At 40.5% G+C, this 21,785-nt stretch overlaps 1 protein-coding gene across 12 annotated transcripts in view; it reads left to right on the top strand.

Annotated features, from left to right (window-relative positions):
• The window catches only part of FHOD3 (formin homology 2 domain containing 3), a 427,406-nt gene that overhangs the window by 252,574 nt on the left and 153,047 nt on the right, over positions 1-21,785 (top strand). For all 12 annotated transcript variants that reach the window (XM_075744719.1, XM_075744713.1, XM_075744720.1 and 9 more), the window contains exon 6: positions 7,369-7,463. In XM_075744719.1, coding sequence (XP_075600834.1) covers positions 7,369-7,463 — 95 coding nt within the window. The remainder of the gene's footprint in view (positions 1-7,368; positions 7,464-21,785) is intronic.

Genomic DNA, 21,785 nt, shown 5'->3' with positions numbered 1-21,785 from the left:
TCATCCTAATTCAGGGCACACATTCTCTTTTTCCACACTTTTGCTTCGTGAAGCACTGAGGATGAATGGTCATCTTTTAAAATCATCTAGTTAACCTTTTATTTTCTCTTGTCTTTTTCCCTTCTCTCATCTTTCTTCCTTTATTCTTTCTTTTCTTTTTCTCTTTCTTTCCTTTTTGTTCATACTTTCATGCTTTTAGTCAGCTTGCAAAATAGTGGTCTAATGCTGGAGTAGACTTGCTTATTTATTAATAAGGTATTTTAATTACATATTTTTTTAATGAGGAAATGGGTTTACCTTTTGCTATGTAAGCTTTACCCAGCTTATTGTACATTGGTGTTATTAATCTTGTAAAACACGCTGGAATATAGTGCATTTAAAATGTGAGGGCTGCAACATAAAATAATGGTTAAAACAATTATGACTAATCGTGCAAAGCTTTTATAATGCATATACGTAAGCCAGGTTTCAGATCATATAAAAAGGCACTCAGTGGGATAACTGCTGACAGAGTCAAGTGAAAGTCGTCTTTCTTCACAGTCAGGTAACTTGTAAGAAGTACCACAAAAGAAATGTTGGAAGAGGTGCAATTCTGATTTGGCTACGGTGGGGCTTGTGCACCGGCACAGGTGTTGCGTGGTATGTATAAAGGACCAGCTTTTGCTGAAACGCTTGACAGATTAAAGCTGCTTTATGCCCTTTGACCTTGCTCCATGCTGTTTTTTAAACAGAGAAACACCAGAGGAAAAGGGTGGCAGAGGAAACGGGAGCGGAGAAAATTCCTCTGTAAGAGGTTTCTACAGTCCTGGACTTGCCATGTGTTGGGCATCTCTTGGGGAAGGGCTGTGTTTCTCTTCACTTGAACCTTGGGGATGCTGAGAAGTGGGGTTGGGAAGTAGGCTTTAGGGAGCAGAATGGGGGGCGGGTGTGAGGTTGAAATGATGCCTACAGCCCTTCTAGTTAAGGAGCCTCAAAACAGGGAGTTATGGAGGCAATGACCATGCAGGTACCTTTCCCTGAAAAACAGGAGGAGAGGGGACCTGTTACATCCCCCAAACCACAGTCACAACCTGCTTCCAAAGTGAATAATTAGGCTTGTAAATGCTCTGTGGTCCCTACAGCTGTGTTATTCCTGAGGTGTTATCAACAATCATTTTCTGAGAACGAAAAATGTTTGTCTATGATGTTCTTTATGGATGACTTCTGAGTACCTGCAGCGCAAATGACTGTAAATGTCATCGAGGCTTCCAAACTTTGACACGTTTCCCAGACTCTCAGTCAATTGAAGCTCTGCTCTGAGTCCAGAGCTAGCAGCCTGTTCTTCTTCATTTTCAGGTAGTAATCAACAACGAAAGAGTGCTTCTTTGCTAGTGGCCCCTGGGGTTCACCAAAACTCAGGTTATTGTTAAAGGCAGACAATTAAGTAGAACAGAATAATAATAATACCACCACAGATCTAAATGTCTCTCCATTGTGCCAGGAGTGTCAGAGTTCTAAATCTCCTCCAGTATTTCCTGTGGGCTTTTGTGGACACTGGAAACTATTGCTGGGCCGTGCCATTTAAGAACATGGTGTTAAGCATGGAGTTTTAACAGACTGATTGAAATAATAAGTGTCAAAATGCACTTGTGCTGTTTCTTTAGAATTAAAATAATGGCAAAGGCACATTTTTAGCCGTCAAGTAAAGAAAGGATTTTTGTTTCTTGGTGAGCTTGACATAGATTTTTAAATAAGATGTGCTTTTAAAGGCAAGTTTTAAAGGCTGTTGTACCCGCTCGGGTATAACCACAGCCAGCAATGTACATTGCGTGGCCCAAGCGCACTGCAGAAAGACGTATTGATTGCACAGGAGAGTGGTGTGTCCAGCCTTTCCAGTTGGTTTGGCTTTGCCCAGGGGTGACCTCTGGATAGCAGCTGCCCTTGAGCCTGTAATCCAGTGGAAAATTCTGGGTGTCACTTTTGTCATTCATTTTCAGCATTAAAAACCAGATTAGTTTTATTGTATCATTGTATATTTTGTCATTAAAGTAGATGAGAAAAAAAAATTAAGAATAAGTTTGATCTAGAAACCCTTTGTCTCTGCAAAAGATCTGAATTTTGGATAATACTTTAGGTCTGAAACTAGCATGCAGAAGTTTCCAAATACTTATGAGCTGTTAAAGTACTGCATAAGACTAACAGCTGGAATTAAATAGTGTCAACTAGCATAAGAACTTCTGATTTACATTCGCAATGTAATACATTTACATCTGTACAGAACTGTCTTTGCAGTTTTAGTTTCTAACATTAGTTTTGTGATGTGGTTTTTTGTGAGAAAGTTGAGTTCTTGGTTAATACAGTTAATACAAGTACGTGGTTAATATGGAAGTTCTGAAAATTAATTTCTTAGCGTGTTTCAGCCATGATGTCTGCGATAATGGAAAGAACAAATGAACAGAGGGTAAAAAGACAAGATTAAGATAAGAGCTGAGATTTAAAGAAACTTTGCTAAGAAACAGAATATTCATGCATTTGTGACCGGGAATAAGATGGTTTTATTTTCCTAGCTGACATTACAGATATCTTCAACAGGAGTAAAGAAATGAGAATAGATGTATAAACAGCAGGTTTTGCACTGAAGCTGAAACTAACCCGTATAAATAGTAACAGAGGAAAAAGCAAAACAAACAAAAACCCAAACCTAAAAATTTTAGCTGGTGCTAGTCCTGTGGAATGAGTGTGAGTCATAAGGTTTGGCACAGTGCTGCTTTGTAAGATCATTTTTAGAAGCAGTGGAGAGGCCAGGTCATCTATTTTATCTGATGTCACCTTAAAAGCAAGGAGCTCTGTTGCTATTTTGTTAATTTTCAAGTAGCTGGGTGGTACAAAACTTGTATTTAATAATGATTTCTCATGAGGGAAAACACTATTCAATATCCTCGGCTATTATGGAGATGATAGACTCTTCCCTGAGGGTGCGTGTGCAAGCACTGTCAGTGGGAATGTGCTACAAGCAAAAGTAGAAGCCCTCGACGTCGAGCGCGTCGGGGCTAAGCTGAGCTGGAGATTTTGCATTCAGGGCAGTCCCACTTGGTAGCTGGGCTCTTGCCTCTCTCTAGTGAGGAAACACGCAGAAAGAAGTTTAAGGTACGGGGTTTTTTCTTCAGAGTTATCACCAAGTGCTTTGCAATAGAATACTAGATAACCATATCATCTCCCTCTTGGGATCCCTCACTAGACAGATACTGAAATTTTGTTCTTGATCAGGATGTTTACTTGGATGGAGTATGTCTTCTCCGTGCCCAGGATAGCAACGTACATAAGCTAGTAATCTGTTTTCAAATGGAATGAAGGCAATCATGCAGACCCATTGACGATGATAAGATTTTAACTAGCAATGAGAAAGATGACTTAGCAGCTAGTTCTTCACCATTAATTTCATCACAGTTCTGTCTGTCCTTTGTGTTCGCCCGTTGCTGTACACAGTGTGTCGCGTGCACGACGGCTGCTGGTTATGAAATGCCCGATGAACTTGGGCCAGAAGCTTCCTTGGGAGCTAAAACCTTGGGTGGCAGGGTCTGGCTTCGGCCCGCTTCACCCTGTGTGTTTACTTATTCTGACAGAAACAAATGCAATCACAAAATGATTCCCTGCCATAATTCTTGACATGATGAATGGGGTTTTGACTCGCAGGAAACTGTAAGAAAATAGCGTTTCTGCTCATTCAGTGCTGCTGTTCTAAGTTACTCTTGTGGTAAAATACGAAGGAGATAGAGCAGATTAGAGGAGCAGGTGTGCGGGCAAGAAACAGCTTTGAAATGTTTGATGCTCTGGGTGGGAAAAATAGATTTTTAAAGTGATGTTCATCGTGATGATGTTTTGTGCTAGAGTTTTTCCCCTTTGGTCCTGCTAACTTTATATAGGAAAGATCCCAGGAGAGTATCAGTGCCAATACTGGCAAGTTTTTTAGAGGCTTTCTTAAACCTCTTATTTCACAGAAATCTATGAAGTTTCTGGCTGGTCTGTCCTTTTCTAGCCTAAGTCTTTCCTAAGAAATCCAGCAATTTTCCACTTGAAAATAGCTATGGGTAAAGTCACACACTACTTTCACATAAGATTAAGGGTTTGACAAGGGTAGTGGGAACAAAGAAATTCCAAATTAAGTCTGCTTCGTATTTAACCCCCCCTCTCCCAGCCCCCTGTTGCACAATAGCAAGCTTTCCTAATGCAAGTAGGTTGTTGATATACTTCCAAAAAGAATTCCAGTTAGCTGAGAGGTGGGATTAAATGGATTAAATAGCCTCCTCATTTTTCAGTGGGAAAAAAAAAAAGGAGTTCAGTTGAAGGCACGTACAAACGTGAACTTAAGTGATTTTGGACTAGATTGGCCTTCCGCACAACCTCGGATTGCCTTGCAAATTAGCGTGCCCTGTCTAGGCGAGGCCCCGCGTGTTGGTGGTGAGTGTGCGTGCATGCAGACATGCACGTGCAGGGCGGTGAGCATGTGGAGTTTGCACTGTAACTGCAGCCATTTCAGCAGACTACAATCGTGGGCCAGGAGGTAGGCTATCAGTTGGGTAGAAAAGAATATAAAATGGTGCAGAGTGCTCTTTGGCCAGTCTGTCTCCATTTAGTGCAAAACTAGTGTGCCCTACTCAGCCCTGGAGAGCCCAAGAACTTCCAATCCACCAGCCTGCTCCTACACTAGGGTTTTTGGTGGCCTCTTCAATTTGCTGCTGTGTTTATGGTTACTAGGTATTATCTTTTATTCCTCAGCGCAAACACTGACATAGTATGAAAACCAACATTCTCCTTCTTTTAGGTCTTCTTGTGGACTTCTTTTCCTAAGAATTTATAAGGCATCAGCTTTGTAGAAAGTACATACAGATTCTCCCTAACTTACTCTTCCTCATAATGAGAGCTGATTTCTCCTCAACCCTGCCTATCATGTCTTGCTTTCATTTTTCTGACCTGTGAAGACAGGAAATAGCAATATGAAGCTGCATGCCAAGGTCTATCAGCAGCTAATAACTTGATGTGTGGCAAATAATTACTGGAGTCACAACTTGTATGTGAACAGCATGACTGCATAGCAAACCTGTCTTCATCTTGGTCATTTCATGGCGTCCTTTGTAATTGTTTGTCCTGTGAAACTTTTTAGCTGCTTCTTCAAGCAGCAGCAGTAGTGGTTTTTTCATGTGTTACTAATTTTTCACCTATATCCAAAAGACTTATTCTGTTGCTGGAGCGATAGCTATACTACCATATACTTAGGGTAGCATTCATAATGAAAAAAAAAAAAAAAAGGTGACGAGAGGGGTTGGGGGGCCAAGATTAGTGGTAGCAGATGAAAATTGTCAGGAATCCCTAAATTCTTTTTTTTTCTTCTAAGGTCTACTAATTTGCCTTAAACTATTGCTGTTATGAAGAGTTACATCTAAGAGGCTGAAGACTAATGCATCCCAGATCTCACTTACGTACCCAGTCTAACTGGTCTTAAGTTTAAGCAGTGGAGTAATTTTGTATTGTGTGCATGTTTTCCCTTTAAAAGCAGACTTCTTGCTGTCTTTGATTTCTGTATTAATTTGGAAAGCATGCGCCAAGAGTAAAATTTGTTTCACATTTGTTTCAAATTCAAATTAAATCTCTTCACCCCCAACCAAAGAATTTGCAAGAAAAAAGGGGCAGGAGTTGGTGACCTTATCATGACTGGATCTCATCCTGATCAAGGGCCAAATCTTTTTAGCATTGAAAGGAAGTAAAAACAAGAATTAAGAACTTTCTCTGATTACCACTGGGATAGCAGTGTTCTCTTCTTTCCTCTACCTGCAAGGAAATGCTTCAAAGCAGCCATTTATTCAGGCAGTGTAATTCTTACCTCTTTTTACTGACTGGCTTACATCTTTTATTTTACCTCAACACTTGGGCCTGTGTCCCTCCCACCTGGATTTATTCAGCTGAGACACGCGTCTTCAGAGGGTGGTGAATGATTGCTTCCTGGAGAGGAGGAGTGGAGAGAGATGGGCATACTCCAGCGGCAACACAGCCCAGCTGAGATATGAGTTATCTCCTTGCCATAGCCCTCTTGCTCACTTTTTCTCCCTCTTCATTGACCGTGTAAGGTGACTTCGCTTCTAGCTTGGTGTAACAGATTAGATAAGAAATATAAGTACCTAAAATTAGTACCTCGGGGTTTTTTTTAACTGTAAGCTGACCAACTAGAGCAAAGGAAAAAGGAGGAGACAATGTAAAAATGAAAGTTAGCTGCCTAGCTATAGGGGTACTTAAGTGCTTGCCCAATATTCATGTCTGAAAATCTGCCCTAAAGGAAAACGATACTACACCGTGCACAACCTGTGCAAAAGTTCACAGACATTCAGACTGTGTTTGGAAGATTAGTAATGTCGTAATTTTCCTCTCCAAGTGTGTTTTTTCCTTTTTTTTCCCTCCATAAAGTGGTGTACTGGGGCCTCATCAGGTTGTGCATTAGATAATTGAGTTGTTATGCCAACAGGCTGTGCTGAAAGGTGTTACATCGGTGATTTCTTTTTCATCCTGCTGTGCTTTGATCTTCTGCTATAAAGCAGAAGATCTAACAGTGGAAACTTTTGAAGATGATAGATGAATTTTGCTAATCCACTTTTCATAATCCTTAAGAAAAATGTCTGTCCTTATCAGTCAGAAAAGATTTAATAGCTGTTGTTTCTAGAAAGTGTCATATTATCAGGATTGCAAACTATGGAATTAATGTTATGAAGTATTTTACTAGCATGTTTTGAAATGTTGTTGTAAATGCTTTGGAATAAATGAATAAAGATGCTTCTTTGTTAACCATGCTTTCTTTGTTGTATTTTCTCACTAAAATGTAAAACTCATTTGAAAGAACGTGCTGTACTATGGTGAATATTTGCTGTCCTTATTGGTGTTAATTGCCCTGCTTTAATTTCATATTATTGGAATTCACTGAAACAGTCAACTTAATCCAAATATACTAATTCCAAACATTATATGGTGCTGAAACAGATGGGAAAAGTCATGGCTCACAAGATGTAAAGCAGTGTAGCTGATGGAACCATTGCAACAGTAAGCAGTGTGTAGAATACTATTTGCAGATTTGGGGGCAATAAAATGTGGCATCTTCCAGGAAGGAACAAGTGCCCGTGCTTGTTCCTGGAAGAAATTCACACTTATATCATCCAGATGAAGTCAGTAAAGTTACTGCAGTTGCCCAGGATTTTGTCCAGCACAATCTTGCCCAATGTATCTTTCATTAGTCGAGCTCACAACGTCTCTGGAAAACCCTGCTTATAGAAAATTGACAGCAATGCTTAGGATTATAAAAAGTATTCACCAGGTCTGATTATATTTTATCTCTTTTCTTTGCAATAGCTTTGGGCCAGATTATGCTCTATGTCGATGGCATGAATGGAGTAATAAATCATAATGAAACCATCCAATGGCTGTACACACTTATTGGGTCAAAGGTAAGACACTCCAAAATTGTCAGTTTATATGTTTTTACTGTTCTTTAAACACATTTTATTTGTATTACGTAGGCATTTAGCGTATAAACAGACTGTGTGTTAGATTCTAAATGAGTACATAACACTCTGCATGGAAACCAGGGCACACTGAGTTGTTATTGCTTTTCTACTGTTTTTATACTCTTTTGTGCTGTTGGCACATACTCTGCTCTTAAAGCAAAGATACCAAAGATGCCCTCGTTACTGTCTGGGCTGCAATTGCAGTTGACTATAGAGAAGATTATTAAGTCTTGCAGATGCAGTTCCCAAGACATTCTTTGGAACCACTTTTTGGGGTGTTTTGTTCTGCCTTTCCATTCTAAGAATACAAATTTATTTCTACAGTTTCACCATTCTACGCTGCTCAACTTTGCTGAGCACTGGGGGAGAACAATTCAGAGTGACTTCCTTCTTAGAATAGAATAGTTGAGTTGGAAGGGACCTACGGTGATCATCTGACCAACTGCCTGACCACTTGAGGGCTGACCAAAAGTTAAAGCCTGTTATTAAGGGCATTGTCCAAATGTCTCTTAAACACTGACAGACTTGGGGCATCAACCACCTCTCTAGGAAACTTGTTCCAGGGTTTGACCGCCCTCCCAGTAAAAAAATGCTTCCTAATGTCCAGTATTCTTGTGCCTGAAGAGCCCTAGAAGACAAACTCTGGTACCTGCCAACAAGAGATTCTTTGTTGGTCCCTACATACAAGGAGGCAAAAGCTGAAGGCCAGAATATCTGCCACTTGGGCTGGTCTTCTCCTGTGGAGCAGTGATTTATATAGTGCACCACCCAGTTTTAGGGCCATCTTTGCTGGAAGTTGCAAAGGAAGCAGTACACAGATTCTGCTGGCATGCCATCCTGAAGGGCTGTAGGGCAGGTAAGGCCACAAATACACCATTCCTCAGGCTGTTGGCTCTCCAACTTTAGGAAGTTTATTAAGGCCTGCAGGGACTGCTGCTGCTCTTGCCATGTAGACAGGCTTGGGATAGATCTGTATGACCCAATAGCTGGAGCAGGGCATGTTAGCTTTTGTTAACAACTTTAAAGTTGCCATAATTGGTGGAGTTGAAACCATAGTTAGAATTACTAAGAAATTTCCAGGAACTTTTCCTCCAGTGGCTGATTTGCAGAAAGTTACTGTGGATACTGTAGTGACAGAGAGATGCTGCTGGTCTCCCTCTTTCCACTGATAGCTTTCATAACGCAAGGAGAAAAAGAGCTCAGTGACCCAGGGGCCTTTTTTAACCACTGCAAATTTTTTTCTGTAATGTGCAAACTTCATTGCTGCAACAAATTATCAAGTCAAAGAAGAGATGCTGCAGTATTGGAAGAACTGATTTGTCTTGGGTAGACATACCTATATTGGTAGATATGTAAAAAAAAAAAGATAATTATGGTTATCAAATCTCAGGCTGGCAGCGTGTAGTTTATGACTGGGAGAAGATGAGAAGAAACTTTCCTCCATGTAAAACGTTCCACTGCTGGCTGGGTGTTACGCTGGGTAGTTTGCCCTCTTGAAACAGGGAATGTTAGCCATAGTTGGAAAAGCGGTGCAAGACAAGAGATAAATTGCTTGGTATAAATCCTCATTTTCTGTTGTACAGATAAAAGAGATGACCAAAAAAGGAAACAAAATTATTGCCATGTCCATGATTATTTTAATTCTCTAATGCACCTAATGGAAGTGGGATGGGTGAGAAACACGACTGTATTGCTACCTTGCAGATTAAATTCTATCTAGATTTTCTTGACCAGAGCACTTCAGCTCTCAGGTCCTTAAGCTCCTTTCTCCTCCCCCCATCGCCAGCCCAAATGATTATCTCCATGTCCTGGCTCAGTGCCTGCAGCTAAGGAATGCAGGCAATGTGCTTTGAATAGTTTGGTTTCAGGTAGCATCAAAGTTGCTTTTTCATTATTCTTCGGCTGTCTTGGAAGAGATCTAAGTCCCTGTCTGTGCGCCAGAAGTTAACCAAAGGTATGGCAGGCTTACTATCAGAGTTTGGTGGGACAGCTGCTCTATGCACTTAAAGGTGGTTTTGACTTTCTGTGAAAAATGAACCTCTGGAATTTGCAACGCACCTATGGTCTAATTTTCAGCCCTGCTATGCTGGTGCTTTCTTCGCAACAAAGGCGGCAAAAAATATGTTAACACTGCTCAACAAAAAAGGAATAGTAAAATTGCGAATTAAGTATTGGGACAAATCCCTCTAATAGGATGCAAGAGGAATACAGTCATTCAGCTGCCGCAGCTGTGACACATAGTTTCTTGCCTTCTCAAAAGCTCCGACCAGGTTTAATATACTCAGCACTGGAGGTGGTTGAATCTTTTCCACTGATTTTTTGTTGGTCAAATTCTATAATGTTTTGACCTTTTACTGTTACTCGCTCTGCTCTGTTTGCGTAGGGCTGCTGGCTCTGTCACCCTCGCTCACTTGGAGTAGTGTATTATTGCATGTGCTTGTCCACTGTAGCACACATATTCAGCGACGGACCTTAGGATCTGTCAGGCTCAGCACGGGAATTTTGGCTTTAATTAATAACGGCTTTAATTTTGGCACCCAGCTCCAAGTTCACTTTAGGCACCCAGTAATACTTCTGTACAGGGATAGGGGAAGGGTGTGGCAAATAAAATTTGAAGTTTGTGGGAAACAGGGCTATAATCAATTTACTGAAAGCCTGTCTAAACTGTTGTCATTGTATTCCTTACTATTGCTAGTTCTGCTGCAGTTGTGCCCCTCTAAGCATCAATAGGTGCTTATACAGGTGGATTATCAGAAGTTGCTGATAATTTTAGTGCTGTGGTCTAAATTTGTTCTGAACAAAGTTAGTGGGCAGGTGATTAAAATTCCAGCAGCATGACTGCCTTATGCTGGGTAAGAGGCACCAGCGGTGACAGGGTGAGGAACTGACAAGCAGGAAGAAAGTTGATCTTAGATAACTCATTTATTAGTGGGCAGAGAGAGCCTCCTGTTTCAGATAGGTATTTTTTAGGCATTAGACTGGAAATGTGAAGTTAGCAGTGCCGTTCTTCTGCCATGTTATTTAAAGAGAAGAGCGTTATTGGCAAAGCCCAGGCTTTTAGGGCCACTGCTGGTCCTTTGCAAGGCACATCCAACCATGCATGACCAGCGGCCTGTCACAGGCTGGCTGTAGACCACTTTCCAAACATCAATGGCTAATAGATCCCTGGCATAAAACATTTACAGCATAATCCCAATTTAAATGTACATTACTACTATTTCATCATTGGTTATATAGGCAGTGATTCATTGGTCTTTCCCTGTTTAACAAAGCATTCAAGTATGTACTTAATTATAGGTGCATGGTTACATGATGTTGGCTTCCAGGGAACTTTAATACATAACTGAGGTCAGCAGTGTACTGCTGTAGGAGTGCAAAAGAGGGCTATAGCAGGGCCAGGGCTCTGACCATCTTATTATATAAGCTAGAAGTTACGTAAATAGGAAATATCTATGTCAACCAAATTTTCTTTTAGCATTCATTGGTAGCATGGAACATTCATGCTAGATAGTTTGCTTTTTAAAAGACAAAAGTAGGAGTCAGTGAATGCTAGTTAACAGTGCTTTCAGAATTGCTCCTTAATTTTGACTTTTTTTTTTTTTAAAGTGAAAAAACTAACCTATCAAGGACGTTGCCTTAACTGACCATGTGCTGTAACACAAACCTTGATTCAACCTCACAGCATGAGGGAAATGATACTTCACCACTTTCTCAGTGTTTCTGCCAGCTGTACATTGCTGCTGCATTTGGAATTAAGTTTTTGCATTGTATTGCAACTTATGTTTAGCCTGGCTCTAAAGGCACCTGAGGCATTTGTTCATGCTGGCAGCTGTCACTCCAGAGCCCTGTGTTGCTCTGTGGTGGATCACCTGAGGTAGTCTCAGTTTGATGGTGATGGCGAGGACTGTTGGAAAATTTCTGTTACCCAAAACAAGGGACACCAGATTAAAGACATATATGCAGTAAGCCATGTTAAGTCCTTGTAATGTATTTTTCATCTGTTAGCTTGTGTGAGGTAATAGATGTATTATCTTCCATATGTGTTGGTATTCCCTCTTACCTGGTCATAGAAAGTGTACAATACTGTATCGGTGCCTTACACTCTCCGGGACTAACTACCAAGTGTTTACAAAAAGTACTTTTCGGAACCAGACATCATGGAAAAACCCCAGGTGTTTATGTCATCCACAAGAGCCACAAACAGTCTTTTGCATCACAAACCCACAAATTTTTGCCACTCCACCTCAGTCTTCAAAGGCACGTCTAAGGCATTAAGTGGTCCAAAACCTGAGTCTGGTTTCATCTTTTCTTTCCCTCCATTTCTGACTGCTACTGATAATGATTATTTTTTCCCATTTGATGATCCAGGCTGTTCTAATTTCCCTCAGGGGAGCTAAAGCCCCTTTTTGGCATTGTTTTCGGTGGAGAGTAATCCATTTTCAAAGTGGTGCTGGCTAACCTCAGAAGACAGGGTGGAATGCTGGGCCCAGGCTGATGCAACGAGTTTGATTAAAGATTCCTATCTCGCATCTTGTTTTAATTTTTTTTTTCCACTTTGTTTCTATCTGGGTCCTAGTTTGCGAGGTTAAATACGAATTTTAACTAGAAAGTTGTTCTCTGTGCCTTGTGTGAATCTTTTGCTTCCCTTGGTATTGAAGTAAGGGCTTTTTGAATGTCTTAAATGTAATTTAATCCAAAAGAAGAAAAAAAAACTATGTCAAAGCAAAAGGAAGAAAACCACAACATTCAAACAGAAGGTAGTTGCAGTGGGTGAATTTCTGGATTTCAAAAGGAAAGTCCAGTAGGGCTGCTTTTCCTGCACCGTGCCAGTGACATGTTAAAATATGCACACGGCTGGTAAGACATTTCATGAGAATTTTGAGAGAAATACTATTCTTAGTCACAAACAGCACTAAAATTGGTTTTACAAGTGAATCATTTAAGGTATGTAGAAGTCAATACTCAATTTAAGAACATGATTGAATCAGTCTCCATTTCGCAAGTCATTTGTGCTCAATGGAAGCCATAAGCAGAGTAGAGAATACCATATAACTTGAATTTGTGCTTTTCTTTTGCTGAGGAAATTTCTCACCAAATCTTATTCAAATGGATGTTAAAGTGGGTCTACAAATACATACTGAAAACGGGTTTGTAGTCATGGAGAAAATTACAAATGTAAGGGGCTTAACAGATACAAATAGGATGAAAATAGTAGCATTAGTAATACTAAAGCCCAAAGCATGTTGAATTAAATCATCACCAAAACTGGGTAATATACTGTCTTGTTGAGGGTCTCGGAAATATGATGTCTTTGCGTCTCATTAATTTTTCTGGTGATACATTTTGAAAATCATTGTGTGTATGGATGGCCTATCCTGAGTTCACATTGCCTGGATGATGAACAGGAATATACGTAGGAATATGCCTAATCCTTGTGAGCAGGAGGTTGTGCTGTGTAATTGTCCTGCACTTTATTCTTAATGTGTTTGGAAGGTGATGCAGAAAAGCTGGCCCACTGAAAGACTTAAGCATCTAGGAGAAATTACACAGCTTAGGGACCTACTTTGATTAATTTCACATGTTGCCCTCTTCCCAATCTGTTGCCTCGATGGTTAACAAACTCTTTTGCAGCTTCTGACAAATAAGAGTCCACATACAGCTAATGCAAAAGCTAGGTAGGTTGCACTATCTCTCTTACCTCCAGCCATAGCTATAATAAGCCTGTGGTTTTGTTCTGTTTTCAGCTCTAGCTCAGGTAGCAATGTCAGGTGTCAGTCTTACAGGCTTTCAGGCTCCTTTGCTTCCTGGAAGGCTTCAGAGCAAAGCTGAGATCTCCCCTCGAGCCCTAAAATCAGTGCGGTCTCCCCCATGGGCTGCCCTGCGCTTGAGTCCTTAAACTGTGATGAACAGGTACAACTGTTTTGAGTTCAGTGAAACCGTGAACATTCATGTCAGCTTAGCTGCCAGCTCTTAAATTTAATCCGCTATGCATTTGGCCATTGAACTATTGTTATGAAAATGGTTGTGTGAGGGAGAAACAAAATCCTGGATTTATAGGAACTTAACTTTCCTACTTCCTGCCTCTCAAGGGCTTGAGCCAACGCTCACCCAGGTCGGCACAGAGCTTTCCTCCATCTCTCATTCGGAATCTATAACAGCACTGTTGCATGAACAGAGTTTATTTTGAATTGTATTTAATTAGTGCTTTGAAGATAAGGATCAGGATGTTGCAATAAACTTGGAATAGGATACACCAGCCAATACATACTACGTTATGCACTCGTTTTGGTCTGTCCAACTCAGCAGAGAGACTGCTACGAGTGCTCACCGTATTTGTAGGTGGGTTTCAAAGTTGTTCCATCAAACGTGAGAGTTTGCCATAGTCCAGTCCTGCAGCAATAGCTATTCCTGTAGCTCTGTCTGCTGCATTCACTTCTGAGTATTTTGAAGGGATAAATACTCATTTTTCTGTATTCAGAATGAACTCTTGTAGATTAAAGCGATACTAGAAAATACAGAGGTCTCCCACATCATATCAGAGATCTGATTTCAACTCGTTTGAAGTGGAGCATGAGAAAATGTAATGATTAACTGCCAACAATGTGGCAAATGTTCAGGCTCAACTTTTCACTCAGTCTCATCTGTTCAAATCTGTATGAGAAAATGTCCTGTTAGCAATGAGTGAAATATGTCCAAATGTTTCCAGAAAATACCCTTCATCTATGCAGATGTACGAATTTTGTGTTGTAAAGGAAAGGCAAGAAAAAAGCAAGTGTTATACTAGAATTAGGTAGGGCAAAAAACCTGAAAAAACAACCTAAAAATCAGTGCTATCTTTTAGAATTACCTTGGTCTCTCTCACTAAACTAGTTCGCTGTCACAGATCTGTTACCATTCACATTTGTGAGCAAATTATTGTGCCTCAGGCCCTAGCTATTAGTATGTTCTGTTAGCTACTAGTGTTTTCTAACAAGCATTAAGTCCAGCATTCCTGTGAAAGGGGAGGGTGAAGTGGAAAGTTTGTATTGAGGGATGAGACTAAAGAAAATGGAGCCTACATGTCTTTCCAGCATGCTTGAAGCCACCAGTGTGAAAGGTCTTTGATTATAAAATCAATTGCCTGAACAGGAAAAATAGCAAATTTTCAACCACAAGTTGTTGGATGGAAAAGAGTGAAGAAATATGAAAGAGTTACTACAAAGATAAAAAGCAGCTGGTTATAATCCAAGCCTGTAGTACACACCTGAGATTTTAATGCATATCTAAACATAGAAATCAACTTGCCCAATATAAAACATATTGCTGTCATTACGCCAAACCTTTTGGGATGGTTAAGTACTCATTTTGCAGGGTAGAAATATTAGTCCTAAGTTAAGAGTTTAGTAAGGTGCAGTTTAAGGAAACATACCACGTTTTACAATTAAAATAAGCAGTTATATCTGAACCTTTTCTGGAAGCACTGTTTCATGAACTTGGATGCCTAATGCTTCAGTCTGCAGGGTTGCCTTTTTTCTGGTCTCTGTTGCTCTTAGGTGATATGAGGGATTGTCAGTTGTTGAAATGCCACCAAACTCAAATTATTTAGCTCAGAGCTTTAGCTGAGGTGAAGTGATACAGTTTTTTACTCTATTTTGAAATAAATGTATGCAAAAAGTCCAAGTAATGCTTCACAATGAAGTACTTCCTCTGAATTGCCCCATGTTTTTTTATCTTTATTTCCCTTTTGTAAGTCCGACTACATGACATTAGTTGTTTTTAGCCCTGCCGCAGAACTAGGATGCAGACTGTGCATGTAAGTGCCTCTTCGTGCAGGTGCCTACATGTGGCCTTAAGCGTAGGCATCCTGGTGGGAAGTCACTTGGCAATCCTTCTTTGCTCCCCCGAGCCCTGTTCTCCAAGACTGATACTTTCTGCTGCCTAACCTGACAGCTTCTGACATTGGAAGAAGACTTTGGAAGTCATTTTCAGTCTGATATGACCGCATGCGTTATCAAATATGGCTGTATGTTAAACTAGCTATAGTGCCAGCCTATTAGATGATTGATTCTGGTTTATATATTTACTCTCATCAGTAAATGGGTATCAAAAATCAAAGTCGTAGGCTCATGTCATAGCAAATGTCCTTTGTCCTTGTATCCCCATTTCAGCAAGCCATTGGGCAAGCCCCTCCAGGCACAATCAGCAGATGTACTTTCATGCAATGAGGCCTTGAATCATGGGGAGTGGGGCTCATGACTGTGCCATGTGTGGTACACGAGTTAGATCAGTATGCTAAATAAGAAAATGTGCCATAGTGAATGGGTATGTTTTCAGAAAGTGCCAGGTACCGGCACCTCACCTGTACTTACTGCAAATTGTTATATTGTTCCTCTTCCCCCTGCATAGTGAGACCAGTACAAGAAACAAACCCGGCATCCAGATCTCCTGAGGCTTAATTAAGTGTCCTGAGCTTTAGACAGAACTTTTGGTTGTTCTGCCAGCAAAAAGTGCAGGTGTGTGTGCTGAAATGACTCCTGCAATTCTATAGGAAGAAAGGAGGCGGTCAACCTTTTGCATTCTTCATTGTGTATTGATGTTCTGGCTTTTTATGACTGTTAAAAGGCGTTATGGTTAATTTTGACTTATTCCCTCAGATTTGAAGAATGTAGATACTCTTTCCGTATCTTAACAGAGCTTTGGGTTTACCTTACCTATTTGTCACAATACCTTACGATACTCATTGTGACAAGCATAGTTTAATTAATTTGTAGGATATGGGTAGGATGTTTGTGTCAATTGCTTCATTTTTTCTCACTTTTTATTATAAACTTGTGGAGACTTAGACTTTGTTACCAAGTTGCTTCTTCCTCTCATCTCTGTTTTGATGATTTTTGAATTGTTATTAAAGATTTTCAAGAAGAACTGCACTGTTGGTGTGGATCCTTTTTACAGGATTTTGCAGAAATGCAAGTATAGTTTGTGAGGAAACAGCAGCAGAAATTCCACACAAAGTCTGTTCAATTTTTTAATTACTCAATACAGCATTGCCTTTATTTTTCTTCGTAAATTTGTCTTAATTTTCTTCTTAAATTAGTCTCTGTCTTGGTTGCCATATATATAGTACAGAGATGGAATCCTGCTTGCAGGAGAGAAGGTGGTATCCAACATTTTTCACAGCGTCATGTAAACCACATCTGAGACAGTTCGGCCAACACAGCAGCTAATATACCAGTGTTTTGCTTGTAGCTTAAACTGGAAGAATGGCCCAGCTAGGGAGAGAGTGTCCATACATTGGAGACCCAGGCTGAATCCAGCTTCCAGGCACATTCTTGAACATGTTTCCAAATCCCTTTGTGTCCTGGTCCCTCATCTGGAAAATTGGTATTTGGATTTTAGAGCCCTGGGGGAAGAACATGAGGGAGTGGAAGGACAGATTATATGTGTTGAAGACAGATACATAGGTAAAAGTTAAACCTAATACTAATTGTTAATACTGTCCTTCTGGCATCTCTCAAAAATGCTTGTCATTCCTTTATTTACATATAGTCATTCTTTAAAGCAACAGCTCCTAGCTGAAGATACAGTAAAAAATATGCTGTATCAAAAATGGAAACCACCAAAACATATATGATGGCTTTATATTGGGCATGTAGTGCACCCCAAAGAATCTCTTGAGTTTCAACCAGCTCGAGTCCCTGAAGTTATCTCACCCAGTGATTGCCCTAGGACTCATCGTGGCTACCTCAAAAACTTCATGTTGGTCTCCTCAGTTACAGGACAAGTCCTTAGGAAGGAAAATATCTGGTAAAATGTGTGGACTTCAATTACTTTTCATATGATCAAGATCAAAAGAAAGGTTGGCTGATATGTTTTCTTTCTTTTTTTGTTTTTTCTCCACTGTCCTCTAGTAGTAGTTCATACCATATAAAGTCTTTTCAGAATAATTCCCAGCATACCAGCAGGTTCTCTAGCTGGCTCCCACAATACACTGAAATGAGTCTCGTCTGGACGTGCTGTGTACTCTCTTTCCATATTCTGCTCCTCTTTGATCACAGCAATTGAACAAGGAGTTCAGATGCTTCCTGGTTTGCCCCCCTCTATCTCTCTACTATTTTCCTTTTTGAAGATGACATTAATGAAAAACAAGAACGTGGTGTTCAATATAAAAAATACTGTTAATACCTCATCCAGCGTGGAATTTTTATAGATTGGTCCCTTTTATTTTTGAATTTCCTCCTCTTATTAAAAGACACAGAACTGTAGCAAATGTATGCTTTGTCTTTTTTGTTTCCAGCAGCGTGTAGCTGCTTCCTTCTTCAGTGTAGTAATAAAATGAAAGCATCCTCTTCAGAAGCCATTTTTTCTCCACTGCACTTTTAATTCCACTGTGTGATTGTCTAAGCATCTTATGATTTTGGAGGGAAATGTGACTTTGTTAACTCGCAGTTTGAGTATTTCCCCAGTCAAGCTTTGCATATGACAGCCTTTCTATTTACATTGCAGAATGTAAATAGAGTAGAATGGGACAAGAGACATCTGCAGGTATTAATGTTTGGGATTGCCTCAGAATGATTAATCTCATGTGGGTTGAGTTTCTGTTCACCCTGTTTTCCTTTAAATAGAATAGAATTCCACTTCTTCATATTTTTTTTCTCCTCTGTGTCACTAACACTCTCCATGGTTTGCAGTGCTCTGTGCTCAGATTGCTGCTTCTTTTCGTCTTCCTCATCACAGTCTAGCTTCCCCATGTACACGCTGTCCTCGTATTTGATGTCTGTTGGGCCACTGTTCCATGCACAGGGGAACCATCAAGCCCCACTGTAGTAAGGATTCTCCATGGCTGTAGGGGGAAAGATGTAATAGACCACCTGAAGATAAGTTTGTTCCTAGATCTGCACTGCCTGGTGATTTGCTCAGACGGACACCTGTAGTGAGATTTGTGCCAAATTTGCTTGGAATCATGGTAGAGCTCGACTTTCATTGCTGGTCTGCAGAGAGTCCCTTCTCATTTCCTTGTCATCCCCTTCTGATGTGGGGATGCAACATGAGTGACCAAGTTTTCAGCTTCTGCTAGTTGAAGATCTAAGTTCAGAGCAAAACATCAGACAGAAAATGTCAATTTACTAAGTAGAAATTGCAATATATGTCAAAGAGGATAGCCTCACCATTTACTAGGGTGGGTTTTGTATAGGAAGAGCAAGCACTCAGAGAGTGTCCCGAGGCATTGGGCCGTGGGACAGGATCTGAAAGCTGAGCACAAGATTTTCCTGACATCATCACCTGATGTAGTAATACTGCAATTACTCATCTGGGGGATTGTTCTGTTTTTCTTCCCTTTTGCTCAGAAGGGTGGGTTAGGATTATTCGTCATCTTTGGCTAAACCGATACAAAGTTATGGGGAACAGATGGACATCACCAGGCTGCCTTTACCTACAGGTCATTAGCACAACATGTTTTGACAGGTCTGAATAGTTCAATCTCAGTCTGCACCAGTTATGATACTATGGATGTTAAAGCACTGGTAGCATCCTTGCCGTTTCAGTTATTCTTTAGTTCCAGAACAAAAATGAAGCCAAAAAAAGCATCCTTCCCATTACGTCCCCTTTCAGAGGGTTGTCTTCTGAAATTTTTACAGTAGGTTCGTGGAAGTGAGTTGCGGTTTGAGAGGAAAAAAAGGGTTATATTTCACTCATCAGAGCTTCAAGAGGGTTTAGACTTACCCTTTCCTTTGAAACCATGCTATTAATTTGTGTGCCTGATTTAATTTTAAATTCTGCTTTGTCAATAAAAATAGTTCACTTAAATGTCCTGTATCTTCAGAGCCAAAGGAAAATGAAAATTTGGAAATTTTTAGAGTAGATATTAATACCTCCTGCCTCCACCCGTGATTCCTGCTTTCCTGCATGGGTATGGACACACGCAGATGAACGCTGACACGTGCATTTTCTCTGACTGCTCTGGAGAATCAGCAGCATCAGTGGTGGCCACCGCATGCCTGCAGCAAATAAAGAACAAGAAAGGAGACCAGACAGGATGCATCTTGTATGACCAAGATGCAGAAAATACTGCAGCTGTTATTGTAGAAGGAAAAAAAAAATCACTGAGGGGGAACAAAAAAGGCAAGCTGCCTCTTCTGCCTTAGAAAAGCCATCCCACAGCACCACCTAGCAGACACAGATGGTTATGAATAAACAGACTGGGGCAAAATGCTACCGGGAGAATACTATGTTGATCAGGACTGTGTGCTTTAGAACAGCTGTGCCACCTACCACCTAGCACAGGTCATTGATAGGAGCTGACTTGTGCTGTCCTTCCCTCATACAGCTGTTACCCCTGACTGTCAGATATTTTTAGTCTGATACTAAATTAATCTCTCCGCATATTTGATGAAACACATTTTCAGTTTTGGGGGTTTTCTTGGTACTCTGGAGTTGTGTCCTTTGGCCCCGTGTATTTTTTAATGCACCTAGCTTAATTGGAGTGATGACATTCTCAATCATCTTGCAATTTATTTATGTTTTTGTCTGCATTAGTCCAAGGTGCCGGGGGGAAATCGCCCAGCAGCCTGCTGAGGAATACAGCCAGAGCACGGATTTCAAAGAGTGTGGCGAGCACAGCCTCGTCCCACCCCCGTGGCTGGGGAAGATGTGTTAGAAAATAGTTCAGCTGCAGCTGCTGGCTGCCTGTGTTCTTAAAAGTAGCTGTTGTACATGTTTGCTTTTCTAGGGGAACTAGAATGCAAACTTGCTTTTGGACTGCAAGTGAGAGGTATTTATTTGTGAAACTGTAGCAGATTTCAGCCTATGGCCTTTGCTTTGCTACTTGATTAATCTTGCTCATCTCCGTACCTTAAATTGCCTTTAGGTTTTGCCCTACCATCCTAAACAGGTGGGTATGAAAGGCTCTGGCAATGCCCACTTGTCTAGGAGCTCGAAGGAAATACTCAGGTTTTAACTGAAGAGGAGATTTCAGAGCACAAGTTGTAGTTGGTTATTCTGAACTAGAGCAGCACTGGTCCTCCTATGAATTGTGCTGTGGACGTATGGGTTAGGAACAACACGACTCAGTATGGGAAGGAGTTGTAGGACTTTCAGCTTGCAAAGATTTTTAGTTTGGCATTATGCATGCAGGCAGATCTGCTTTACTACTCAGAGGCAGTACACAGCGATCTCTGGCAGCAAGGCTTAAATCTAGTCCCTTCTATGTTCTTGGTTAAAGCTGGGGGCTGGCTATCAAGACTCTTAATTTGCTCTGTAGCATTGGGAAAGCTAGTAGTAGTAGCAGCAGTAGTAGCAGGAGGAGGAGGAGGAGTATTCAGAGCCAAGAACTATACAGCTAAATCCATATGTGGATACCTAAAATATTCTTTCAGATACTGTGAGACACTATTATGAAAGGAAATATGCCTATGCAGTACCTTGGAAAATTAAAAAAGAAAAAAACAAACAATTTTTTTCCTGGCATTTCCATGATCACTTTTATGCCTTTCACACAGTTGCTCCATGATACTTCTCATCTCTTTTATGGAACTATTTAGATGTTTAAGTAAATGTTCCTTGTGAAGTGCTGGAGAGCCTACCATGAAACATTTTCTAAAAGCAGGAAAAATAACACTAAAAGCAAGAGTTCAGTGTGATTTTATTATTCTCAATAAACTCACCTCTTCAAGAATTGTACTCTACTGAGTTGAAAGGGTCAAATCTCAATTACATTTGCTTTTGGCTAAATCCATAGGAACCATTCCCGTCAGACATTACACAGCTACCACAGTGCATTTCTGTTGAGCTTTCTGGGATACAAAGGATCATGTTCTACAGCAGTTTATTTTACTGCTTTTGTGAACTGCTGCCCCTCGTTAGGGCATCACTCTATTTACTGATTTTGCCTGCAGTTACTCTTGACTTCAGAAGAAAGTGGAAGTAATCTGTTGTGGTTACTTCAGGAAAAAGAAAGGCTTGGTTGTGTTTTTTTTTTCTTGTCCTCTCTCTCCCTTTTTCCATCTGTACTGCTCCAACTGAACTGAAACAACAGCCCAAAATTGATCTATGATGCAAGTCAAATCACTGCTGATTATGATCTCATGCTTCTGTGGGTTCAGCTCTTTGAGTGACCGTGGCAATTACTTGGCTAAAAACTATGCACTTCCCAGATGCTGAATAATTCTCAAATCCTACATCTCAAATATGTTTCATTCTGACAATAACGGAACTGAAATGCATGTTAAATAATGCCACAATAAAGGCACATCTGACTGTGCAGTGGTTTGGTCAAAGGTGTTTAGT

Source organism: Balearica regulorum, chromosome 2 (genome assembly GCF_011004875.1).
Source record: "Balearica regulorum gibbericeps isolate bBalReg1 chromosome 2, bBalReg1.pri, whole genome shotgun sequence".
Classification (NCBI taxonomy): domain Eukaryota; kingdom Metazoa; phylum Chordata; class Aves; order Gruiformes; family Gruidae; genus Balearica; species Balearica regulorum.
Note: the sequence above shows the minus strand (reverse complement) of the source record. Positions and strands in the feature narration are given on the sequence as shown.